General features: G+C 33.3%; 1 protein-coding gene across 1 annotated transcript; it reads right to left on the bottom strand.

Moving 5' to 3' along the window:
• Window positions 1–13,573: 13,573 nt before the first annotated feature.
• Window positions 13,574–14,570, bottom strand: LOC112789334 (putative gamma-glutamylcyclotransferase At3g02910). The gene has a single exon (XM_025831180.3). The coding sequence runs from the start codon at window positions 14,408–14,410 to the stop codon at window positions 13,796–13,798; it is 615 nt and encodes a 204-aa protein (XP_025686965.1). The 5' UTR covers window positions 14,411–14,570; the 3' UTR covers window positions 13,574–13,795.
• Window positions 14,571–20,065: the final 5,495 nt, after the last annotated feature.

Below are 20,065 nucleotides of genomic sequence, written 5' to 3'. Positions count from 1 at the left end.
TTTTCTCTTTGGCAACTAGAGAGGATACTCTATTTGGGGTAATCCCTGCCCTTAAGTTCCATCCCAGCCAATTTTACTGAAATATGAACCTTGGACCTCCATAAGACCATAATTGAGAGTACCAAAAGATGAGTTGAAATACATAAACATCATGGTCCGATTGAATGTATGACTAATACTTCCAAATATACGTTTAGAAGTTAGAACTGTCTCAGCTCTATGTCCTTGTACAACGATATTTCATGCATTTTCCCTTTAGGTTTTTAACCTTATATTGTTATGTTATCTTTACCTAAAAAATTTAGTAGTTTGATTTTAACGCATTAGTAGTGTAAAATTATACTAGCATCTAATGGATGGATTTGAACATCAATTATATGTTAAGAAAGGGTAAAGAACTATTATGATCCTCAACGTTCGGATCAAATTCTAATTTGGTTTTTAATATTTTAAACGTTATATTGTTTACTCAAAAAGTTTTAATCGGGTTTATTGTTATCTTATTGTTAAATTTGACACGAATAATTAACGAAGTGATAAACAAAGTGAGTGAAGTGGATGTGAACAATATTATTAGTTAGGTTATATCTTTTTATTCTTGTGTAAGAAAAATATAATCAAAATTTTTTGTCACAATTCTTTATTTTTTGTTTTTAGTCATACAACATCTTAGATCGTAGTATGTAATCACCAATGTTTGAGTATCAAAAGGAAAAGTTTTACATTAGTAATAGTTGATCGGTCGATTTTATCTACGTATTGAAATTAAATGATATTGGTTTTTATTATGCTAATTATTCATATTAAATTCAATGGTGTTTTAAGATATTTAAATATTAGAGACTAAATTAATACTTAGTCCAAAAGTTAGGATCAAACAAAATTTTATGTTAAAAAATTTCTGCCCCAGCATTTTCTTAAGATAAATTAGTTGAGGAAGTAGTGGCTGGATAGTTTTTTTTTTTTTGAAACATAGGAAGCTCAACACATTAAAGTGGAGCATAAAATAAAGAAGAAGATACACAACAAGCTACCAACCAAATCAATACCTAACAACAGCCTCCTCCAGAATCATCACCACGCCATTCTGTATAGCTCATCACCGTCTTTGTGTGGATTACCTCCAGGCTTGCTCTTGTATTCTTAAAGATTCGTGCATTCCGTTCCAACCAGATGTTCCAAATAACTGCAAAGAACACTGTCATCCACATCTTCTGCTCTTGTTGTCTATTATGCAAGCCATGCCAGCTTTCAAACATTTCCTTAATGGTTCCAGGGATCACCCACTCTCTACCTAGTGACCTCAACCACTGACACCACACCTGCCAAGCTACCTCACACCTGAGGAATAAATGCTCAGCAGATTCTAATTCCTTAGTACACATTACACACAAACTATCTCCCAGAATGTTGACTCCTATTTTACCCAGCCGCTCCTTGGTGTTAACTCGATCAACTAGCACAAACCACCCAAATAGCTCAATCCTCGGAGGAACAAAACCTTTCCAAACGGAGCTCGTGAAGCTATAACTCGTTATTTCAGCCGAAAGAGTCTCCGCTTGTATAGCCTGTATCACAGAACGAGTAGAAAAAACACATTTATTGTCAAACTTCCACACCACGCTGTCCTCCCGACCTGATGACAACCTCACTGGCCTTAACCTCTCATGCAGTTGATTGACAAGTTCTAGCTCCCATTGGAACAACTCCCTCCTCCATTGGAAATTCCAAATCCAATCAAGCCCATCCCAAAAGCCACAGTCCCCAATTAGAAGTCCTTGCTGGCTTGAGATAGAGTATAGTCTCAGATAACTCCCTTTGAGAACACCCCCTTGAATCCAGTTATCTTCCCAAAATCGGGTTTGCATACCATTACCTATTTCCATTGCCATGCCACTTACCATTTTATCCCGAATCCGCGGTTCTTTTATATTTAGCTGACAAATGTCCCTCCAAGGCCCTCCTTTTACTTGTAAAGGCTGAGTTGCCAACATTACATTCGGGTTCAACTTGTTACACGAACAAACAATCTTCTTCCACAGCGGGCAATCCTCCTTTGAAAACCGCCACCACCACTTAAACAGGAGCGCTGTGTTCCTTAGCATTGCATCACCAACCCCCAAGCCGCCCACCTTTTTTGGAGCCTGTACTAGCTCCCACTTAACCATAGGTATACCAGAGTTACCATTCTCCTTACACCACATAAAGTTCCGTTGTAGAGTGATCAGCTTGTCCGCCACGGCTTTCGGCATCTTGTACAGACTAAGATAATATATGGGAAGACTATTCAGTACCGACTTGATAAGGACCAGCTTCCCTGATTTATTCAACACCTTCGCTTTCCACAAGCTAAGCTTCTGTTCCACCTTATCAATGATTGGTTTCCAAGTCTTTACCAGCCGCGGATTTGCACCTAAAGAAATTCCCAAGTATCTTACCGGTAGAGCAGCTTGCTGGCATCCCAGTATTCCACATGCCTGATCAATCCATCTTTGCTCACAGTTCACCGATATCAGATTCGATTTTTCAAAATTGATGCTCAGCCCCGACATCAACTCAAAGCACCGCAACAGTCTCTTATAGTTAACAATTGTTTCAGTCTCCGGCGGGCAGAACAAGATAGTGTCATCCGCGAACTGTAAGTGTGACAGTTCAATATGATCTCCCCCTACCAGCAGTGGAGCAATGCGTCCGTTCCTGACAGCTTCCCCCAACATCCGATGCAAAACATCAACCACTAATACGAACAGCAGGGGAGAGAGCGGGTCCCCTTGCCTTAGACCCCTCTCCATCTTGAATGGCTTAGACGGTGACCCATTCACCAAGACTGCCATGGTAGCCGTAGTAACACCCTCCTTCACCCAACTCCTCCATCTTTGGCCAAAGCCCATTTTCTGGAGCACAATGTCAACAAAACTCCATCGCACTCTGTCATAGGCCTTTTGAAAATCCAGTTTGATAATGGCTGCTGTCTTTTTCCGGGTCTTCAGCCAATGAACCGTCTCGCAGGCTATGAGGGCGCCATCATGAATTTTCCTTCCCTTAACAAACGCAGTTTGAGTCTCTCCGACCAACCCGGCATCACAGCTCGCATTCTTCTCACCAACACCTTCGAAATCACTTTATACACACACCCCACCATACTAATTGGCCGAAAATCCTTCACCTCCTTTGCACCTTCAAACTTTGGAGCTAGTGTCACCCAAGTGACATTGGCATCCGTTGGCATCTTCGCACTTTGAAAGAACCCCAATACCGCAGCAATGAAATCCCGCCCAATGTCCTCCCAGCATTTCTTTATGAAGTTCATGTTATACCCATCACTCTCTGGGGCCTTGGAAGATTCGCAGTCCCACACAGCCTCCTTGATTTCCTCCTCCGTTGGCATTGCTTCTAAAGCTTCAGCCTCAGCCCTATGGATACACTTTACTAAGCCATCCCTGATTCCAATCCTCGGAACATATTCTTGTCTATATAACTCCTTATAGAAACCTCGAATCGCACCTTTTATTCTGGCCAGATTCCGCACAAGTCTTCCATGTATCATTAGTGCGTCGATCCTGTTATTCCGTCTTCTGGCTGAGGCAATGTTATGAAAGTATCTGGTATTCTTATCCATGTTTGCAGCATGCTTAGATCGAGACATCTGTTTCCAGTGCAATTCCTTTCTAATGTACCATTTTGAACAAAAGCTCACAAGCGCCTTCCGTCGAGCCTCTGTTGTACCATCATAAATTCCATCACTGACTAAATTGTCTAGCCTGGTAAGCTCCTCCTCAAACCTCATAAGTCTCTTATCCATGTCCCTGAAGTTCTCCTTGTGCCATTTCCGCAATGGTTCTGTTAAAGCCCTCAGTTTGCACGTGAACTGCGCTTCTCCGAGGCTTTGCCATTCATCCTTCACCATTCTCAGAAACCCCTCATGCGTAAACCAGGAATCCAGACTTCTGAACGGTCGAGGTGCCCCTCCGAATCTTGTCCCTTCCAATATCAATGGACGGTGATCGGATAGCCCCCTTGGGCCACCTTTTATCCTAATATCCGGAAACTGCTCAGTCCATTCAACAGTCACCATCACTCTATCAATCCGACTACAAGACCGCCCCCTAAACCATGTAAACTTCCTATCTGTAAGAGGCAAATCAATCAACTGCATGTCATGCACCCATCCCTTAAACTCTTCCGATGATGCCGGCAAGCTAGTAACTCCTTTACGCTCCTCAACTTGTAAAATTTCATTAAAGTCTCCCATAAAACAGAACAGAACCTGACACAGCCCTGCCACATAACTCAGTTCTTCCCACATCCCCCTCTTTGCCTCCCTCCCATGCGCCCCGTACACCAAACAAAAAGCACAGTAAAAGTTGGTCCTTGTTAATATGCCTTCAACACACAGCCACCTCTCACCTTTATATCTGTGACGGACTTGAAACACGCCATCATCCCAAATTAATAACAGACCCCCCGCCGTTCCTACAGCTTCCACAAAATCCCAACCAGCATTACTAGATCCCCAAAGCCTTGCAACCTCATATTTAGTAATCACTTCTTTTTTTGTTTCAACCAACCCCAACATGTTCAATTTATATTTACTTTTCAAAGACTTCAGCATGCTCATTTTACTGTCCCCCCTCCACCCCCTAATATTCCAACTGCCCACAATCATTTAAAAAAAGCTTTGCTCACCTTTTGTTTATTTTTTGGCCGACTCCTTCTCGCCTTTTCCTTCTGCTTCGCTAGCCTTCTCTTTGCCGCTATTTCCTCATTTTGTGCTTGTAGAATCACCATAATGTCTTCTTCCTCATCGTATAAAACCGCTCCTGATTCCACAGCCAGTGCCCAGGTTGCTTGGATAGTACACTTCAAAAGCTCCAACTACCCATAATTTCTAGTTTTTTTCACTTTCTTAAATCCACAATTTTGTCAGAAAGTGCAACCATTCAATTTAAAACAGCCTAGTTTCTGCCTCATTGAAAGCTTATCATCAAAAATCACTGTCTCTTGTGTTTTCTTCAATGTATTATTACTTATGAATTTTTTTTTTTGGTCTAGTATTATCACTTGTGTTATCCGCACCTGTGCTTCATGGATATACATGTACTACAAAACAATTCTACGTAGGACCCTTTTAACTTTTTCGCCGATTCTTTCTCGATATAAAAGAGATTGGGTCCGTAAAAATTGCATTACATCATACATGTATTACATTATGGAAACTTAAAATTGAATTACAATTATGAGAATAAGATTTCTCAATTTCTCAATTCAATGACAGCACAATCTAACCAATAGGCATCAGTTTGATTAGTTTCAAGGGCCATTATGAGAAATATTGTTCAAATGTGGCTTTTGGCCTGTCTCAGATATTCACCGGTAAAATACTAATAAAAAATTAATATTAATGATCGTTGTCATTTGTCAAGATTCCTCTGTTATGATATTTACTAACACTAACATATTTTTGCAAAGTGAGAGGATCTATAAAGTGAAAAAATGAGTATTAAATTATCATGAAATTGTAATAGTAGAGTTCATACGTAACTAAATTTTTTCACTTTGAAAGAGTTTTTTTCATTGTGAAATGTTGAAGCCTGTAGTAAGGACCACGGTAAAGAACTTTTCTTGCGTAACATGTTTATTTTTTATCTACACATAAATATTTTATGTACCTAAAAATTAGTTATTATATATCTATTTTATTTGATACAGAACGGACTTTAGAATAAGATAAAAAAAAAGATTTCTTTACCTCAATTTGATTTTTTGATACAATAGTCAAGAAAATTTTATTTTATCTTTTCTGTTCATATCCAAATTTTGTAAAGAAACTCACAAAAATTTTCGTTCATAAAAATTAATTCAAAAAGAATAACAAAGGAGTCTTTAAATAGAAACACTAGATACTTCCACAATATTGTCTCGACTCGGAGGAAGAACAATCGGATTGATGCTTTAAGACTCAATGGAAGACTAGTGCGGAATCAATGCCAGATCTAGGTGGCTATAAGAGATTTCTATAAGGACTTGTACTATCAAGAGACATCAGCAATAATAGGGTTTCGGGATGGCCTGGTTAGACGAATAACTGGGGAGGAGGCAGCGGAGCTAGAATTGATGCCGACTGCTGAAGAAATAAAATTAGTAGTGTGGGATTGTGAGTCATCGAAAGCACCAAGAAGTGATGGGTATAATATAAATTTTCTAAAGAAATGTTGGGTGGAAGTTGGGAGGGAATTCACGAAGACAGTGCTTGGGTTCTTCCATTCAGCTATGCTACCTAAGAGTTCGAACGTTACCTGGGTGGCGTTGGCACTGAAATTCGTTGGAGCTACAGAAATAAAAGACCTTCGGCCAATTAGTATGGTGGGCTGTGTATATAAGGTCATATCTAAGGTGTTGGTTCGGAGGATGCGGCAGGTGATGCCAGGACTAGTGGGGGAGACGCAGAGCGCTTTTGTGCAGGGCAGGAAAATCCATAACGGGGCTTTGATAGCATGCGAAACTGTACAGTGGCTGAAGTCAAGAAAAAGGATCTCACCGATGATTAAATTGGATTTTCAAAAAGTGTATGATCGGGTCAAATGGAGCTTTGTGGATATAGTGCTGCAGAAGATGGGATTTGGACATAGGTGGCGGGACTGGATTATGGAGTGTGTATGTTCTGCGTGTATGTCAGTTCTAATTAATGGAGCTCCAACTAAGCCTTTCAAAATGGAAAGGGATCTACGGCAAGGTGATCCTTTGTCTCCCTTTCTATTTGTACTTGTTGTTGATGTGCTTCATAGGATGATTGGGGAGGTGGTAAGGAATGGGTGCATATCTCCACTCTTGGTTGGACGAGATCACATTGAATTATCGCACTTACAGTTTGCGGATGACACTATACTATTCTGCCCTCCGGAGGACGAGACCGTACATAATTACAAGCGCCTTCTGCGCTGTTTTGAGCTAATGTCTGGGTTGAGCATTAATTTCGAGAAGTCCAGTTTCATTCCGGTTAATTGTGAGCAACATTGGGCGCAGAGGATGTGTCATTTGCTGGGGTGTAAGGAGGCTTCCCTTCCTGTTCGGTATCTTGGCATATCCTTGGGAGCGAATCCGAGGCTAGTAAAGACATGAAAACCAATGATTGATAAGATGGAAGAAAAGCTAAGTTTATGGAAAGTAAAGACCCTCAATAAAGCGGGTAAGCTGGTTCTCATAAAATCGGTTCTTAACAGTCTGCCTATATACTATTTAAGCTTGTACAAGATGCCAAAGACAGTAGCGGAGAAGTTGATCACCTTACAATGATGGTTCTTGTGGAGTAAAGAGGACAGGAGAAATGGTATGCCACTAGTGAGATGGGAGGTAGTGATGGCTCCTAAAAAGACGGGTGAGTTGGAAGTGGGAGATGCAGTACTTCGGAATACAGCTCTTCTGTTTAAATGGTGGTGGCGGTTTTCGAAAGAGGACTGCCCCTTATGGAAAAAAGTAGTGTATTCTTGTAATAGCATGAATCCATCTGAAATGCTGTGGGGTCAACCTATACCTTCGAAAGGGGGGTCTTTGGCGGAAAATTTGCACAAATAAGGGATAAGATAATCAGAGGACTATCAATGGACGTAGGAAATGGCAGAACAACCCGCTTTTGGGAGGATGTCTGGCTACCTGGTGGGGTGTTGAAGGATATGTTTCCAAGACTGTTCTCGGTCTCAAACCTTAAGGGTTCTGTTATAGGAGACTGCGGGTTTTGGGATGGGTTAGAGTGGATATGGAGCTTCTAGTGGAGGAGGCAGCTGTTTCAATGGGAACTGGAGCTCTTGAACCAACTCCATGAGATCTTACTGTCAATGACACTAACGACTGCGAGAGAAGATAGGGTCGTCTGGAAATTTGATAGAACTGGTACTTTCTCCACAAACTCCTTTGTAAAGGTGATGCAGGAAGCGGTCATCCCGGAGGCAATAACTAGCTATAGCTTCACTAGTGCTGTTTGGAGGGACTTCGTCCCGCAAAGGGTGAAACTGTTTACGTGGTTTGTTTTGGTTGAGAGGGTGAATACTAAAGAACGACTATCCAAAATAGGTGTTATTTGTTAGCTTGATAATATGTGTGCGTTGTGCTGTAAGTCTGTTGAGTCTGTCTTTCATTTATTTATTGGTTGCGAGCTTACTTGGCAGATGTGGAGCGCATGGCTTTTCGCCCTTGGAAGGTCATGGACCGTCCCAAGTACACTGAAGCAACATTTTGAGAGCTGGACGCATGCTGCACAGAGAAAGATAGAGAGAAAGAGGTGGTTGGTTGGGTTCTTTGCTGTAATTTGGGCAATTTGGCTAGAGAGGAATGATTGGGTTTTCAATAATCATGGCTCAGGAGTGGTAGAAATCATCAAAAGGTCCTTTACGCTTTTTGATGAGTGGCTTGGTGATACTTCCTTTGATTGTTGATGGTAATGCCGAAGATGACAAGAGGTTGATATCACTTTTGCGGGTTCAGTAATGTTTGTATTTTTGACAATTACTTGGTTTCATGGATCTATTAGATCCACTTTATTATGTTGAGCACTTCTTAAACTAAAAAAAAATCTTTAAATAGGCTTTTATCAGATCAACTTAAGAATGAGCCAAATTTTTTAAATATCTAATTTGAATTTAAATTTCTAAAGATAGTTTAATTTAAATCAAGATTTGATTTTTATTGGATTAGATCAAATTTGATTTAAATTTAAACTTTATAAAAATACTACTAAATAAGTCAGAACTAAGTCAAATCTTTTTACAAATCCTAACAACGAAACAAACTAAAACATAAACTAAAAAATCCTGCTAAACACGTATCATTTCTAAATAATCAACTATTAGAATAATCAATTCTGCAATAGATAAATAATTAAAATTATTTGCAGTAGTATAATAAATTCTTTTTATAAAATATCAAATATATATTTCTATGCCCGATAATGGATTATAAATAATTTTTTAATATGACATTGATTCTTCGGTACCATTGTACCAACTAGTTTTTAAAAACAGAATCTAGAAAAGAAGGGGGAAGTGGGGCTTTATCAAACGCATGGAAGATGCAAAGCTGTTTGGGTTTGATTCTTGCGTGTAAAATGTGACGGCAAGTCCTTCCTCTGCCTCGGCCCTTGGGGGCTATATTCACGAATGTTATAACGTAATGCTATCAACAACTTATTAGTATTACTATATCCACAAGAAAAGTAGAAAACGAGACAAATTATAAGTATATTATAGCTATAAAATAATTTTTTTGGTAAATAATAAAATTAGACAATGAGTGAAAATTTTCACTAAGTTCAACAGAGAGAATGTGCATTGCATACAAAGATACAATGCATCAGCATTACCCCTATAAAATATAATTCTAAGTAAATTATTAAGTTTGAAGATGAGTAGGCTTAAAAAGTTGTTGCGTGGAAGCTGAACAATTCATTATACTTACGCTTAAGCATTCAATCATTAAATACTTAAAAAGATGATTGCAGTCTAAGGCAGAATATAAAGTAAAAGAGAATTTTTTAAATGCATCTATACCGATATTTCAATAATTTTAACTATTAATCTTAATTAATATATATTATATATTTAGATATATTTTTTATAATTAAAATCCATGATTAAAATAATTGAAACACTAGTGTATAAACAATACAACGAACAAGCAAACAACACTCTTGCGTATCCAGTTGTATTTTCTACTCTCTTCTTTTCTGCTGAAAGCAATCAAGCTTACCAGTGAGGCTTAGTTTGCTAAAGCTTTTACTTTTTAAAAGTAGCTTATAAAAATTAACTTTTAAAAGATGGCTTTTTAAAAGTTGTAGCATTTATGTTTGGTAAATCAAATCAAAAACAACTTTTAATAAACATAAGCAACATCAATTGTGTTTGGTAAAATAGCTTTTAAAATTTAAAAATACTATAATAGACATAAATACAAACATTAAATTTGAAAATTAGTTAACATATGAGGTTATATTAGACTTTTAAATTTTGAAAAACACAAACCAACTTTGAAAAGCTCTATTCTAGGTGCTTTCAAAAGTATCCCGTCTTTTAAAAGCTGCAAACACAAACACATAATCTTTTTGATTTACCAAACACAAAATGAAGAGTTTGAACTTTTAAAAAGCACAAGCACATCTTCAAAAAGCTTTACCAAACCAAACCTGAGTCATGAGATATATATATTGAAGATATGCCCTTGAAGATATATATCTTCGCTGTATTCCAGCGATAATTTTGTATCCACCCCAAAAAACAATATTCAAAAAGTTTTAATTTTGATCCAATTCTAAATAAATTTATTATCACTGCATTTTGTTTGATTGGATCTCGTAACTAATAAGAGTTTTAATTTTGATCTCATATTAATAAATTGTTACATACTTACATGCACAAAATAAAATTTGATCTCTCAATACTTATTTAAATATACACATAAATTAATTATTCAATTAATTCAAGTTAATCTAAAACTCTTTTATGTTGACATCACAAGTAAATTCTAAAAACGATTGCAAAAAATAAAATTAAAAATTAATTTGTTTATAGTATAAAAGAATTCAATTTTAATGTAATATAATATTATATTAATAAAAATAATTATTTTTTATTTTAATCATAATAAATAATCATTTAAAAATTAAATATAATTAAAAAATAATGTAAAACAGTTTTATATATTATGTTGTGTGTATATTAAAATTAAATTTTTATAAAAAATATAAAAAAATTTACACCGAATAGTTTGCCTGGTTTTGCCAACGAGCTATATAGTTGCATAGTATTTTTGGTAAAGAAAAAAAAATATATATCTATTTTGGTTTTTAAAAAATTTTAAATTAGACATTTTAGTCTTCAACTAAAATTAATTATTCGATTGGTTTCTAATAATTAATTCCGTCAGTCACTTAAGTCTTTGATTCCGTCAACTCAAACGGAAGATAAAATGGTCCCTGAAAACTCTAACACGGGACAAAATGATCTCTGACAACTCTAATAAGGGACAAAATGATCATGACCCCTTTATTTAAAAACGGCACTGTTCTTTCCCAATTTTTATCATATCTCGCATAACCCTAACATTCATACTCTCCTTCTTCACCTTTACAGCATTCTTTTCCATCTTTTCGTTCCTCCCCTTTATCTCCAAGATTAAGTCATGATGTAATTGTCACATGTGTCGCACCTAGCTACCTCAACATGTCATGAACCACACACTTCCTAAATCTTTGTGACTGGTACATCCACCTCCTCTATACTTCACCTACCAAAAGCATCCACTTCCACGATTTTGATAACATCACCTCCAACCCCGACAATATCCACGACATTCTCAAGACCAAGTTCCACAACTACTCCAAAGGCACGCCTTTCTCCATTCTCCGGCAAGCAATATAGATTGTTAGACATTAGGATATTATGAGAAGATTCTCCTTCAACATCATATGCAAATTCTCATTTGAAATAGACACCGAGTGCTTCATTCCTTCTTTCTCGGAGTTCAAGTTGGCAGATAGATTCGACTTCGCATCCAAGCTATTACAACGAGCAATGTCGCCGTTGCCGCTCATATGAAAACTGAAGCGATTACTGAACATTGGTTCGAAGAAGAAGCTAAAGGAAATGATCGGAGTGGTGGATAATGTGATCATGGAGATGTTAGGACAGAGGAGGAGGAAGATGGCAACGACGACAACGAGTCTTAACAAATCAGACTTGCTGTGTAGATTCATGGGATCCATCAAAGAAGACAACTAGTTGAAAGACATAGGCATTAGTTTCCTGAGTATGAATTGATTGAGAACAAGTTGAGGAATTTTTTTCTTGTAAACATTAAATTTAGAGTGTGCATTATGTAGTTTGAAGTTACACTGTTAGACTGTTAGTGTTATGTGAGATATGATAGAAATTGGGAGAGAACATTGTTGTTTTTAAATAGAGGAAATCAGGGACCATTTTGTCCCTTATTAGAGTTGTCAAAGACTATTTTGTCCCTTATTAGAGTTGTCAGGACCTAAGTAACCGACGGAATTAATTGTTAAAGACCAATTGAGTAATTAATTTTAGTTGGAGACTAAGTGTGTGTTTGGATTACAGTTTGCAAACGGGAGTTTGCATAAAATTGATTTTGTAAACTTGATTTTGGTCAAAAGTAGGTTTGTGTTAAAGTGATTTATGTTTGGTAATTTTTGTATCAAAATGGATTATAGTAAAATAAATGTTGTTTGGCTTATACCATTTAAAATCACTTTTAGATAAAAAATTACTAAAATGGACATCAACTTAGATTTTTTTTTATATTATCCTATTGTTTTAATTTATATATTTAAATAGATTTTATTAGTTAATTTTATAATAAAATTAATATTTACTTACTAAAATAAAAATAACATATAAAAATAGACAAAATATTTTTTTAAATAAAAATAAAAATTATATATTTTAGATATATATATATATATATATATATATATATATAAAAGAATATTTAATCAAATATGTTATATTTTTTAAGTATTAAATGTTACTTTAGTATTTTTTTATATCGTACTCTTATTCTAGTACTCTCAATAATCTTATTCTTAATATTAATTTGAAATCCAACGTTTATGATTTTATTATTATATATGATTAATTTTTTATTTAATTTATCTTTTTAATGGAATCATAATCTATATTATAAAAAATTACACTAAAATATAGTATAGGAGAATTACAATTATAAAAGATAGTACTGAAAATAATAAAAAAAATTAAATAATTGAAACAAATCTAAAAGTTCTTAATGATCTTTTTATATAATATATTTTTAGTATTTTTAGTACTCTTTTTTTAGTATGTTATAATTTTTTACTATTATTATTATTTACAGTTAATTTTTTATTTAATTTACTTTACCTAATAGAATTAATAAATCATATTATAAAAAGATAATAACAAACATAATACATAAAAATCACGATTATAAAGGTGTATAATGTCAAACAAATAGTTAAAAAAATAAAAATAATAAATAATAGAAAATTAGAACTCATATAAATAGAAATAACAAGAATTGTATAAATAATACAATAACATATACAAAGGATAAAGTTGGTAAAAAGTAAATAAAAGGTTAGTATCTATGGCTAAAAGCCCGTTAAGAAAACGCAGAAACTAAAAATAGTTGTTTCTTGTATGAGAAAAAAATTTGCCAAACCAAAAGTTGAAACTTTCAAGAAATTTAAACGTGTTTCTTCCCTTCCAACGAGTTTCCCAAATACACCCTAAAGTATCCGATATGAATATTTTTGAGGAAAAAGAAAAAGAAAGAATAGTTAGCCTGATTTTTCTTGCGTAAGTGACGGGCTGCTGAGGTAACAACCCACTAGTAATTACTAATTAGTAAATGTATTGAAGTTTCCAACTTTGACCATTGATTCATTATATTTCTCTCTAGCTGCTACACAATGAGACACAGATCCTCGTCATCCATCATTCTTTAATAAACTTAACATGTCCAATATTCAACTCCTTAACAAAATATAATAAAGAAAATTTGCATTGATACCATGCCATCATCATCATCATCTCAAAACAGATTCTGGGAATCCCAAATTCCCACTGCTCTTTTCATTTTTTAACAACAATCTCAGCCACATTTTTTTTTATTTCCCATCAAATGCTACATATATAAACACCACCAAAAAAAAAACTAACACAACAACAATTTGGGAAATTTTTTTATTTTCCACATAAAAAAAATATTTGTGTGGAACGCAATTAAAAGAGAAAAAAAAAAAAGAGATTCATTCAGAAAGGAACAAGCGAATGTGATCAAGGAAGGTCAAATGCTGAGGCCGATCACCGCGCTTGACGTATCCCTTGGTCTCTTTCTTCGTATAACACCGTAACCCTCTCTTCCCATTCTTCTTCCACATCTCAACGGCGTAGTTACTATGCGCAAAATACGCCTCTGCGCACGTTAGCACGCCCGGCGCATCCTCCGTCATCGTCGTCTCATCTTCCAAATTTACCTGATCCTCGTTGTTTACATTCTCGTCAGCGCCTTCCTCGGCCGGAAAAAGCTTGATCGGTAACCGCTCGTAGTGGTGGCGCGTGGTTCCTTCGAGTTCGTCCATACGGGCCAGGCCGCGGGCCGAGACGGAGTACAACTCGCCATGGACTTTGTGGCCCGAGCCCGGGAGGTTGAGGAGGAAGGGCACTCTGTAGGGCCCGCAGACGAGGGGGTAGCGGTGCGATGTCTTGTAGAGGCCGATGAAGGAGGCGTCGCCGGTGCGGATTAGGTCTTGGAGGAGGTTGTGGTTGGAGAAGCCTCTCTTCAAGGTTCCGTACGAGAAGATCAGGGTTCTGTTCCCATCGTTGGCATCGTGGTTGTGGTGGTGCACGGTTTCTGCTACCATATTTGGATCATGAAAGAGAAAAGAAGAGAAATTGGGAATGAGAGCGAGATTCGTTTGTTGAGGAGTGAGGCATATGGGTTTGGGGTTTGGATTGAATGGTTGGAGGGCTCTCGTCTCTTTATAAAGCTGTGATACGGTTAAACACAGAAAAGGGGAGTTTTCTATGCTAACATTTTGGTTTTATTTTTTAAAATAGAATCATTAGTTATTCTTTAAATATTATCTTTTACTCCGTTTTTAAAGAAGAGAAAAAAATAAAAAATAAAAAACTTTTAATTTTTTTAACTATTAGTATATGAGAGTGAATATTTAAAAAGAAAAGTATAAGGTATTAATATATTATTTGTCAATTTATTACTAACAATAATTAATTATTATATTTTAAATACATATATAAAGAGACAAATTTAAAAAATATCTATACCAATATATAATGGGGATACGAAATTTTAGTATCCAATTCTTTCTTCCTATTTTACCCCTGTTCTCACTGGCTTTATCCCACGACACGACAGAACTTAAAAACTAATTTTAATAAAAAAACCGTTACTACGTACTCAATTTTTTTTATTTTATTCACTTTCAATAAAAAAACTATTAATACGTACTCAATTTAAATGCCAATTCATTTTCAATAACAAAATAACAGACGTCATAGTAACATAATTAATTGGTATTCTATAACAAAATTAATTAAATTAATATACACTCTTATGCTTATTATTTAACTTAAAAAATTACATATTACAAAGCACTCTTTAATAAAAAAAATACAAAAAGTTACTAGAATTTGATGTCCAATTTTTTTAGATTTCGTATATCCTTACATAATCTATTTCATAACATAAATTTAGTGGACAAAATAATAATTTTTTTAATATTTCATCTTTATCATATAATATATAAATAATTAAAAAATTAAAATAAACAATGTATTCATAAAACTAATAATAACAAATAGAATAAAGAGAAAAAAAATTAGCATATTGCTTATTTTTTACCATGTATATTTTTAAATTTGAGTGATTAAATATATTTTACAAAGTAATAACTCTGAAATGAAAATAAATTTACTGTTCTAAGTTATAAAAGGAAGTATTGAGTACTCTTTAACTAAAACTTTTATTATAAAAATTTATTAAAAAAATATATTTATGTTTCAAATTAATGTAGATACTTGAGATAAAATATTAAAAATAAAAAAATATGCATTTGCATTCTTATATTAAAAAAAATGAAGTCATTTTATATATAAAAATACTACGTTATAAGATAATTATAAAAAGTTGTCAAACATAATAATTTTATTATCAAAATAGTATTTATATATTGTGTTAAATTAATGTAACATAATGATTTTTAATATACTTTAATTTAATTTTTTTAGTTTTTATTTTAATTTATATTTTCATATTTTAAAAATTTGGTAATAATATATATTTTTATAATTTTAAAATAAAGGAGAAATCTGACCTAAATACAAACATAATAATAGAAGAAGAATACAACAATATTGATATTTCATTTCATGTATTTAAATGCATCGCATAAATAAAAATTAATCCTTCTTACTATAAAATTATTGTCCATTTAAAAATTTAACAAATGCCAAAATTTGATCACGGTAAAATGGGTCATAATTTTATAAAAAATCTTAATACTATATTAAATATTACAAACAGTGATTGGATAAATAATTTTCAAATTCTAAAATTAAAAATATAGATAATGCTTTACATATTTATATGAGTTATTGAATCAATTTTTATTGAATAACTATTTTAAATATCAATTATAAAAAAATGCTATTATATCAGCCAATGATAATAATCATGAGACACGTAACATTATTTATTATTAAAAAATATATTAATTTAATAATATTAAATATATAATAATTTTCTAACGTGAAATGTTAACATATAAACACATTAAATCTTAATATAAAAGATTAACAAACTTTTAAGATAATCTACAACATATTAAGTTTGTATTTTTTTTGTATCAGTGTAGGTCAAGATAATCTTAATATACTAATTCAATATCTCAATCAATTTCTTATAATGAACCATTTACAAACAATGCTAAAAGTCATGCAAATATGAATAGTTAGTACTCACTTACTTTACTTATATTTTTAATATTTTATCTTCATTGTATAATATTCATTTAAAATATTTTTTGTATTGAATAAATTAAGAGATTTGATATTGTACACTACTATATAAAATGCCTAATGTCAAACAAAATTATGAATTCTATAATAAAAAAATTAAAACAAATAATTAACAAATACTATAAATTTTAAATAGGCAATATATTCATAAGACTAATAATAACAGTAACTTTGTAATAAAATTTTGGTAACAACATATATCTTTTAAAATTAAATAGTAAAATTAGAAAAGATCTATCTTAAACACAAAACAACAACTATTAAAAAATAGTACAAAAATATGTCTTATTTTATCTCATGTATTTATTAATGTATTGTACAAATTATATGGATCCTTTTTATTATAGAATTTTTATCCAACTAAAAATTTAATAGATAGCAAAATTTGGTCATGACAAAATGTGTTCTAATTTTTTTAAAAATATCAAAATACTATATTAAATATTACAAGTCAATAGGTAACTAAATTAAAAATTCTCAAATTAAAAACATAGATAACATTGTATGTATTTTTATGAGTTACCGGACAAATATTTATTAAATAACTAATTTAAGTACAAACTAAAAAAATGCTACTACAAATATTATTTAATGGCAATAACTGTAATACACATAACATCATTTAGTGATGAAAAATAAATCTTAATTAAATTACAGTAACTAAATAATAAGCCCTTGATTATAAAAAAACTTATCAAATTGAAATTTAATAATGTATGGAATATAACATAAACACAAAAAAAAACAAAATAAAGTACGATGAATAAACTATTTTTTAAAAATATTTTCGCAATTTTAGCAGACAAAATCCTCATCATATCGTTATTTTGTTATAATAAATTTAAAAAATTAAGTTAAAAATATTATAAATTAATAGACGACATTCAAAACTTTTAAAGAAATACAATAGAAGCATTATCATTCTGAAAATACTTTTTGTATATTTTAGAATAGTTGAGAATAAAAATTTACTCTATCGAATATTTCACCTCATATATTACCTATAATTTTAAACTATGACCATTTTATATTACCTCTCTGTTGTGTGGTTTTATAATTTAACATTTTAAAGTATCTTATAGTAATTTTAGTTTCAACAAAATATGATATAAATAAGATCACGTCAATATTAAATTAAAAAATCTAATAAATTTGAAAAGTAAATAATATATTAACAAAAAATAAAATTAATTTCTTAAAAATAATAGAAAAGCGGCTGAACAGGCACGTTAGTGCCTGTTGAGCCGCTAGTATCTATAAAGACACTTCTATTAAATATAGATATAAAAAAATATTTTTATTTGACACATCCACAAAGACACTTTCATTAAATACAATTTTAAATAAGAGTTGGCAGAAATTGACAAAAATACTGTTGGTAACATAGCGATATTGTATTTAAAATTTTGAATTAATTAAATAATAATAAATTCTTAAAAATATTAACTAAAGATTGAATTTTAAATCAGTCACAAAAAAATAAAAAATTAAATTTTAAAAAATAAGTAGTTTTTTTTTTCAGTATCCAAATAATTTTTTTGTCATGAGTTTAATTTTAGACTTTTATTTTAATACACTCACATAAAATAATTTTATATTTATATTTAATCATATATTTTTGTATTAGTAAATTATCACATTCAATACATGAATAATTATGAATGATCATTTTTTTAAAAGATAAATGTTATTTTATTAATATAAAATAAAAGTATTTCTATAAGGAAGTACAAAAGAATTGGGTATTTCCATTTATCACCAACTGTGACTGAAAGACTAAGAGCTTAAAGAAGAGTAAAGTAAGAGTAAAGAAAATTAGCAGCATCTATCAGGTATGGCTCACGAGTTCACGCACTAAATTGCTGGCTTCTTTCACTATCTCTGGTGCCAGGCTTATTACCTTCTCAAAAACACACCGATTCCTCGCTTTCCAAGTGCTCCAACACAGCGCCGCTATGAGGAGGGTCTTTTGTCTACCGTCTAATTGAGCCGCTGCCCAGGATAAGACTCGTTGCCACCAATTGAAAAATGTCTCTTCTTCTCTCATCCATAGGTCAGGGGTTATTAAGTTTAGTCTCCATATTATTGAAGATAGGGGGCATTACAACAAAGCATGAGAAATTGATTCAGCCTTCAACATGCATCTTGGACAAGTGGCAGGAGTGGATGCGAACCGGCTGTGGACTTGTTGCAACACTGGAAGCTTTTCATGAAGAGTTTTCCATAGAAAAATCCTAATTTTATGTGGTAATTTCAACTACCAAATGCTATTCCAGACTCTGTTGTGTATGTTCTGGGGCCTCAACGAAGTAGGAGAATGAAAGAATCCATAAGCAATTTTGTATCCTGACCCAACTTCATATATACCAGATTTTGTCCAGCACCAATTAACTTCATCCTCCTCCTCTATTGGTTTGATTGAAAAAATTTTATTGCATATATCAACTGAAAAAATTGACTCAATCAGATTTCTATTCCATCTTCTATCAGGATTTAGTAACGCACTAACGTAATACACTTGCAGATATGGCGTGATTATGAGTGCATTTTGAGGGACATTAAAGGGCACTGGTGGTGGGAGCCAGGGGTCATGGAAGATGCGAACATTAGTGCTAGAGCCTGTTTTCCATAACAAGCCTTTCTCGATCACCTTGCGCCCTTCAAGAACACTTCTCCAGCCCACGACGGTATGCTTCCTATCTCTGCATGTAGGAGATCTATATATCTGAAATATTTAGCTTTGAGCATTCTTGATAGAGTAGAGTTAGGGTATTTCATTAGCCGCCAACATTGTTTTCCCAATAAAGCCAAATTTTGCGCCCTTAGGTCCTTGATCCCCAACCCGCCATCTTTCTTCGGTCTCGTCATTGTGTCCCATTTAATCCAAACCATTCTTCGTTCTGCGCCTTTTTGACCCCACCAAAATTGTGAGAGCATACTATGAATCTTAGTCAACAGCGTGTCCGGGAGCTTGAAACAAGAGAGTGTATAAATAAGAATCGCCTCCCCCACCGCTCTCAATAGCGTGTGCCTACACCTGATGACAATAGACTTCTTTTCCAACCCATATTCCTCTTCTGAACTTTATCCTTGATAGCTCCAAAGGTTGCTTTCTTTGATTTTTGAACTATAGAGGGCAGTTCCAGGTATTTGTCTTGTGCTCCGATATGTTTAATATTTAGTGTTTAAGCAATTGTTAGTCTTGTGTTCTGAGGTGTGTTGTGACTGAAAAAAGATAGCTGACTTATTCAAATTGACTTTTTTTTTCCACTGAAACCCTCATAGATCTCTAGCAATTCTAGAATACTTTGGCTTGTATTAGGTGCGTTCTTGCAAAAAAGGATTGAATCATCAGCAAACAAAATGTGATTAACTGTTTGGCATCTCCGATTAACTTGAACTCCTTGAATTAATCTGTTTTGCTCTACCTTGTGTAGCAAGAAGGAAAGCCCTTCTGCACAAAAAAGAAAGAGATATGG

Source organism: Arachis hypogaea, chromosome 3, assembly GCF_003086295.3.
Source record: "Arachis hypogaea cultivar Tifrunner chromosome 3, arahy.Tifrunner.gnm2.J5K5, whole genome shotgun sequence".
Classification (NCBI taxonomy): domain Eukaryota; kingdom Viridiplantae; phylum Streptophyta; class Magnoliopsida; order Fabales; family Fabaceae; genus Arachis; species Arachis hypogaea.
Note: the sequence above shows the minus strand (reverse complement) of the source record. Positions and strands in the feature narration are given on the sequence as shown.

Coding starts and splice junctions, on each gene's coding strand:
- LOC112789334 (XM_025831180.3), bottom strand. CDS start 14,410: ATGGTAGCAGAAACCGTGCACCACCACAACCACGATGCCAACGATGGG.